At 43.0% G+C, this 7264-nt stretch overlaps 1 protein-coding gene across 2 annotated transcripts in view; it reads left to right on the top strand.

The window, feature by feature from the left end:
- LOC116036256 (metabotropic glutamate receptor 8-like) overlaps positions 1-6951 on the top strand; it is a 162970-nt gene extending 156019 nt beyond the window's left edge. For both annotated transcript variants that reach the window (XM_031279730.2, XM_031279731.2), the window contains exons 10-11: positions 1035-1281; positions 6365-6951. In XM_031279730.2, the coding sequence (XP_031135590.1) occupies positions 1035-1281; positions 6365-6414 (297 nt within the window). In that variant the 3' untranslated portion in view covers positions 6415-6951. The remainder of the gene's footprint in view (positions 1-1034; positions 1282-6364) is intronic.
- The last annotated feature ends 313 nt before the right edge of the window (positions 6952-7264 follow it).

Consider the following 7264-nt stretch of genomic DNA (forward strand, 5'->3'; position numbering starts at 1 on the left):
CAAAGAGCGAGCGTCACAGAGAGAGAAGAGAGCGCATCAAAGAGCGAGCGTCAGAGAGAGAGCGCATCAAAGAGCGTGCGCGTCAGAGAGAGCTTAAAAGTGATTGATGTTGGTCTCGGGTCGGGTCGGGTTCGGGCTGAAAAAATTGCAGGCGTTGTCGGGCTGGGGTCGGGTAGGGCTTGAACACCACAGGCCAGGGCCGGGTTAGGGCTGGAGTTTTTGGCCCGTGCAGGGCTCTACTGTACGCTAAACAACTACAGCGGATAGCTATGGCCATCTTAGAAGATAGCCTACACCCTTTGAATAGGGAATTCCAGTATCCCCCATCTGGACGGAGGCTAATAGTCCCTGGTTGTAGAACTACAAGATTTTAAAAACGTTTTGTCCCAGCGGCAATCACTCTGTTAAACAAACTGTAGAATGACTTGCACACAACGCACAAGCACCTTGGTCATGTACTAGCTGTAGAATTTCTGCATATAACTGCACAAGTCAATGTGGTCATGTACTGTTTTTTAATCCATGTTCTACTGTCTGGTTTATATGTTTTAATGTTTTGTGTGTTGCATGTTATGTGGTGGTCTACAAAGTTTTAAGGATCTCCTGCCTCTTAGACTGTAAACCTAGTTTACCTACTGGGACCAGTAAAGTAACCTGAACCTGAACCTGAAGAGAAGTTTCCAGTGGTTAAACATAGCTAAGTACATTTACACAAGTACTGTACTTAAGTACAATTTTGAGGTGCTTGGTACATTTTCTGCTACTTAATACTTGCACCTCACTTCATCTCAGAGGAATATATTGTACTTTTTAGTCCACTACATTTGTCTGACAGCTTTAGTTTCTTTTCAGATGACTTCTCATCCCCTTCCTGTCCAGTGAAAACCACGTATCTCCAGATGTGTTGATGTTGAATGTTTGTGATAAACTGAAGGATGAAGTGTTCCTTTATGTGTTGCTGTCTTTCTGAATCTCCTGGACGGCTGTCAGTAACCAACTCCCCCCCTCCCCCCGTTCCTCTGTTGTCCCCTCAGATGTACATCCAGACAGCCACGCTGACCGTCTCCCTCAGCCTCAGCGCCTCCGTCTCTCTGGGCATGCTCTACATGCCCAAGGTCTACATCATCATCTTCCACCCCGAGCAGAACGTCCCCAAACGCAAGCGCAGCTTCAAGGCCATCGTCACCGTGGCAACCATGACCAGCAAGCTGTCGCAGCTGGCGGCCGAGCGTCCCAACGGCGAGGTGAAGACGGAGCTGTGCGAGGGTGTGGAGGCCAGCGGTGAGTTGGGCCCAGGGGATTGGTGAACTGAATGTGTTGAAAGTACAGACAATCTGATTGGTTGAAAGCAGGCATCATGGTTTAATCCTTTTGCACTGGTGACGATAAGTCAATGTACAGTATAGAAAATTAAACTTAATGTTATTAGAATAAAACTTGTATTGAAGTATTCTAAACACACGTTTGTGTTGAAAAAAAAGTTTTTCCTTCAATGGCTATTCTTTTGGATCATTTGGAGCATTTATTTGGATTAAAACAGTATAATTCAGACACCAAATGTTTTATTTGAATTGCAAGTAGTTTTACCTCCAAAACAAGAAGAATGAAATGTTTCAGCCTTGCATTAGTGGACATAGCCTGACATGCCAGACCCATATCAAGATGTTGGGTCTGGGAACTCACCATTGGCAGGGCTCAATCCGAGGGGCGGGATAAACGGTTGTCTTTCAAATTCCCTCTGCACGCAATAGGATAGCTCTACAACCAACCAGAGCTAGTTGATAGACTAAACTTTTGCCGTATCCGGTCGGCAAAACTCCGAACACATCTTCCTTTTTTAAGAATGACTTCAGTGCCGTTCTTTGTTCTTTTCTCAAAGAAAAGCTGAACTCCAAGTCTTCCAGAGTCGCGGCCAAAGCCGATTCCAAAGACCGCTGTTCGCCAGCAGCAGCAGCCATCTTCTTTGTTTACAAGTAGCAGGGAATTCACGCGGAACCGTCGTAACTCTGCCGTCATTATGTTAAGCCCCGCCCACCGACTCTATACACAATGTGAATGGCCCGGCTAGAGTTTAGCTTTTCCAGCTTGCAAGCCAACGGAGAGTTGCTAGACCCCCTGGCTGCAAATTACATTTGCCTCCGATAGGGTGCGTCTAGATTTCTAGGCTATAGTGGATATCCTCACAGTGTTGCATGACAGGGAGAAAAGACCCAATCACAGTGTTTCTTTACCATAACTTCCCGGTAGAAAACTCCTACGTCCCATATATACAATTTAGCAGCACTGAGCATCTCCTTCATCTAAAACGCATGTTCAATGCTTTCATATCTCATCCCTTTCACTAACGTTAGCTTGGAGACCTAATTTAGCTGTTGAGCCACAGTCTAAAGAAAATGACACCACCCAAACTAGCAGTCAGTCCGACCGGCGGTGAGATGTTGCTGTTCCTAACGTTAGATTTGGTTTATCAAAGACGCTAGCAAAGCAACACAGTACCGAAAATAAGCACAGCAGAAAGGTCAGATATGTCAGACCTCCGCGTTTTACTATATACTGTATCTTTAAAACGCTACAGTTACGGCTGAAAATGACAACAGAAATAAATAAGTTTGTCAATTTCACATATCCGCAATTCCAATCAACTGCCATTTATCTACCCGGAAGTGATGGGGATTCTGTCTTCCGTGTATTTTTTTTGTCTGTAGTGTCGGCAAAAGATTTCTTTGCTCATTTCCCTTAGCTCGGAGGGTCGTTGACTATATTACGTGAACGTTGCTGTCACTCTGAGCGCCCCACTAAACCATGTTAAATAGCGGGCAATTAAATAAAGGTTTGCTTGATAGTCTATATAGGAAAAGGAACAAATAGTCGAATATTCAGATTGAACAGCCAAATCCGTTTCGATTGAGTTTTGGATTCTGAGTCGAGTACAACTCTCGATAAATCAGTCATAAATTCATGGAAATTCTGATTTTATAAAACATGTTTTATTTCCGTTTTGTTGATGTGGGATTTGACTGCATATCATTATTTGTATCTAATTTTAAACCAACAAATGGTCACAAAGCACATTTTTCAGGGGAGAATACTGTTGGAACTTGGATGTTGAATTACTTTTTCATTCCAGAAAAGCGTCGGTCACCTTGATCAGTAATGAAGCCCAGCAGTTTGATGTGGCTCTAAATATTGAGTTGTTGTGTGTTTCTTTGGGTCCTCTGAAGTCTACTCAGTGCTTAGATGGAAGAGGTTTAAACTGGGATCTGTCAGGTAGTATGTTCAGTTGATATTCCAACTAGGAATCGACCATTGCTGTTTTTTCAAGGCCGATACCGATTATTAGTAATTATATAAGTAAATATAAGTTAATGAAACCGATAACCAATATTTGGAACCAATATGCATTTACAATGAAAATCTTTGAGTCAAAATTAAAATTTTGGAATGTTACAAACTCCAATACAAAACTGGGTTTAAATGCTTTAAGCAATTATTTAATAAATTAGAAACGTTCAACATAATACATAGCAAAATGTAGTCAGACAGTGCTTTGGGTGGGACATTAAGTCAGACTCAGTGGTAGAGCTTAGATCGGACCCAAAAAATCAAGCCTGACCCTACCCGAGCCCGTGCACGTTGTGTCCGAGCCCGGCCTGGCCCAGCCCGACACATTAACTGGAATTATGAGCCCGAGCCCGATTTAAACCCGACAATTTTTTAATACGTGACGTTCTCAACTACCATTCCGAGTTGTTTGAACTACAGAAATCTGTTTAGAATTATCTTAATGAATAATGCAACAAGGACAAAGCATGTAAACTGCGTTGTTTGTTTATTCAGAATGGAACGGATCGCAAATGGATCTGAATGAAGAAACGTAAAAAAAAACCTTGACCCTAGCTCCCTCAGCCGGATAGTTTGGGTAACAGATCAAGGCAGCAACAATAATATATAATATAATAATAATAACAATAATAATAATCAAAGCCCTGGAACCATATAGGAGACGTTCTTGTCTCGATCACCTAATAAATACTGTCCTTCGCTGCGGTCTGCATGCCGACGCACTGGCTGACAACGCGCCGGATATAGGAGAAACCATATCTGCTGCTAAAGGACTCCTGGTTGCGCAATACAGTGCTGCTGATGGGGGTGACCTGTTTAGCACAGTTTACCTCACCCTCGAGCCAGTGCAGGACATATACCCAGAGCTACGGGAGAAGCTGGAGGGACATAGCTTTCTCCCCACCCAATTAGGCTAATAAAGTAATGATTAAAAAAAACACAAATGCTTAATCAAGGGCCCGGCCTGAGGATAGTGGCAGGAAATATCGGCCAAGTTCAGGCTCTGGCTTGGGCAGAGAATCTAAACTCTACTCAGTGGTGAGTGAAACAGAAGCAGAGGGACAGACACAGAGCTGTAGCCGAGACAAAGTAGCGCACTTTTTAATTATTTAACTTTATTGGTTACCAGGCAACTAAAACACAGATAATCTAAAAAAAACTGCCAAAAAACTTGGTCTATCACTAATTCCAACAGTGCTAACAACCAGACTAACCTTCTGTTTTTTTTGTGAAGTTTGAAGAACAATAACTGAAACAAAGGTGCTGTGAGAAGAAGCGCGTTAACTTCCCTGTAAAGTCGGCCATGTGGAGGTGAAGTGCAGCCTTCTCTGCAGTAATGAGGATTTAACAGGAAGTTGACTTGAAGTTTATTTGGACGTCACCTGAGACCAGATCTGATGAAAAGTGTTTACAGCTCAGAGTTTCACTTCAAAGCTGCATCTTGGTCCATCAGCAGAAAAAGTGCGAGGCGTCTGTTTACTCATCGGAGATGTGCTGACTGAACTGATCTGCCTAATCTAGCAAGCAGCAGCTCCCACGTCAGTTTCTGTCTCAACCAAAACACAGGAGAAGAGCTTCCTGAACCTCTTTTATGTGTATGAGTGTACGGTGTGAGGGGAGGAAGTCACGACGAATCAAACTACCAAATAAAAAAAAATTACTAAACTCTCAACAACTGACTCATTTTTTTACATTTACATTTAGTTTGAATGTTCATGACACAAAGGCAACATTTACCAGAGACTTTCTTTCCGCTCTTACCTTTCACAATAAAAGCCCTAGGCATATGCTACACTGTTTTCCACAGGGAATTAAATTCACTGAGTATTTCGCTAGAAGGAAACTCAATAAATAGCGTACAGTAGCTTTGTGTTAGCTTTTCCTGCTTCGGAGGGAGACAAGGCTGGAGTCTTCGGAACGTTAACCCCCGTCACTCCACTCAGCAGCCGGGGAAACAAGACAGTTCACCTCCGGTGGGTTTGAGGAGCTGCAGCATTTATTTGTGCTCAAACTGCAGATTCTAGCTACTGTACAATCACTTGATATCTTCACGGCTATTTCTATTCGCAGGCGATTATTACGCATTTTCGCATCGCTCATTGGTCACGCCCCCGGTGTGTAACAGCTTTTAGGCTCTATTGATAGCTAAATTATCAGGATGTTCCTTCATATTGTGGCAGGAGGTTAGCCAAAGTTTGATGTTTGAAGTTGATGATCTCTCAAAAAGTAGTCTCGCATTGCCAGACCTTCCTCCACAGCGCAGCGGAGGAGGGTCTGGCTAGTCCACACAGCATTCCTCGATGGGAGAAAAACGTGCTCTGGTTTATTGGCATTTCTTTAAGATAATCACTATTATCTTGGAAGGCGGAGCCAAGGTGCCTCTGCAACATAGCCTCGGGAAGGAACTTGTTTTGGTGGAACATGTGTACGTTCAAAAGTTGTTTTAGTTGTGCAACAGAAAACTCAGATTGGACAGATAGTCTAGCTAGCTGTGTGGATTTACCCTGCAGAGATCTGAGGAGCAGTTAACCATAGTACCACTATTTATTTGTGTGCTATTTGTTTCTACACTTATACATAGATGAAGAGTCCTTGTCTCACTTCAAAAAGGCGCTATAAAGATACAACTTATTATTAAACTGAATGTGAAATAACCGATCTGGCCGATATTCGTCTTGATTCTAAAATGACTTCATGGAGGACAAATTCAGGTTTTGAATCGAGTGTCTCCCCGGCTTTACACATGCTTTTAAAAAGGTCAAAATGAACTTTCATGCAAACACCCTGATGTTGAGTTTGCTATTCTTAGAGCCTTACTGTTAGAGGAAAGGAGAAAGGTGGTGAGAAACCTTTTAAGAATCGTTAGCGTCTGATGTTTTGGCTGCTCAGCAAATCCGCTCCACATAATTCCTGCCTCGTTATCCGTTGACTTCCACTGATCAGAATTCAGCCTCAGTTTAACTCCGGGGGATTGAAGCCAAGTGTCACTTTACTAATCTGCTGTTTGCTTTTCTCTCCTCAGTGCCGCCAACGAAAACCACCTACGTCAGCTACACCAACCACGCCATGTGAAGAAAACGACGGCTTTGACACGAGGACGTCCCGGGGCATTTAAAAAGAAGCCAATTTCTGCCAAAAGTCATCGCGAGGTGCACTGAGCAATCTGAAGGATCCCGAGGAGTGACAAAATGAACCAACACATCTGTGGTGTTTTTATGTTTACAGACAGCAGGGGAACAGGCCTGAACGGCACCAGAAACTTGAAAGGATCACAACAGAAAAACCATCGGAGAGGCTGCGAAGGAAGCAGGAGGATGGTAACCTGAAAGTAAAAAAAAAACAACTAAAAAACAAGTGTTTTAGAAATAATTGTGGGGACCAATCATATGTGTTGTTATTCTAATTGTGAGTTTAAAAAACAAAAACAAAAAAACTTGTGGTTGTGAATATTTCTTGTCGTCCGACCGTCGACCTGCATTACGAGACGAGTCCGTCGCTGTTTTTCGGCTAAACTGATTTTGGTTGTGAAGTGTCTAAATGCCATGGTTGACTTGAAGCATGCCCGTTTTTTATACAAATGATCTATTTATAATAAAGGAATGTTTCACACGGTGGTGCCATGTTTGGGTCTGTTTGAGGGGAAACAGTTTGGATGAGAGAGTCACGGTTGTGTTGTTGTGTTTGTCGGGGTTTTAGTGTCTTCTTGATTTTCCAGTCAGTCGGAAGTGTTTGTGCTGCAAAGATGCTGTTGATCCGTCAATGTGAGACTCTTCTTGACACAAGGTATGTGTTATCCTCCCCTTCCGCTATCTCCACTATTTTTTTTTGCAAAGGGCAGCCTCGCTGCATCCGCAGCTTAGCACCGCCCAAGACGATTGTGATTGCTTTAAAGAAATCCAAACAACCCAGAGCCTTTTTCTTC

Source organism: Sander lucioperca, chromosome 7, assembly GCF_008315115.2.
Source record: "Sander lucioperca isolate FBNREF2018 chromosome 7, SLUC_FBN_1.2, whole genome shotgun sequence".
Classification (NCBI taxonomy): domain Eukaryota; kingdom Metazoa; phylum Chordata; class Actinopteri; order Perciformes; family Percidae; genus Sander; species Sander lucioperca.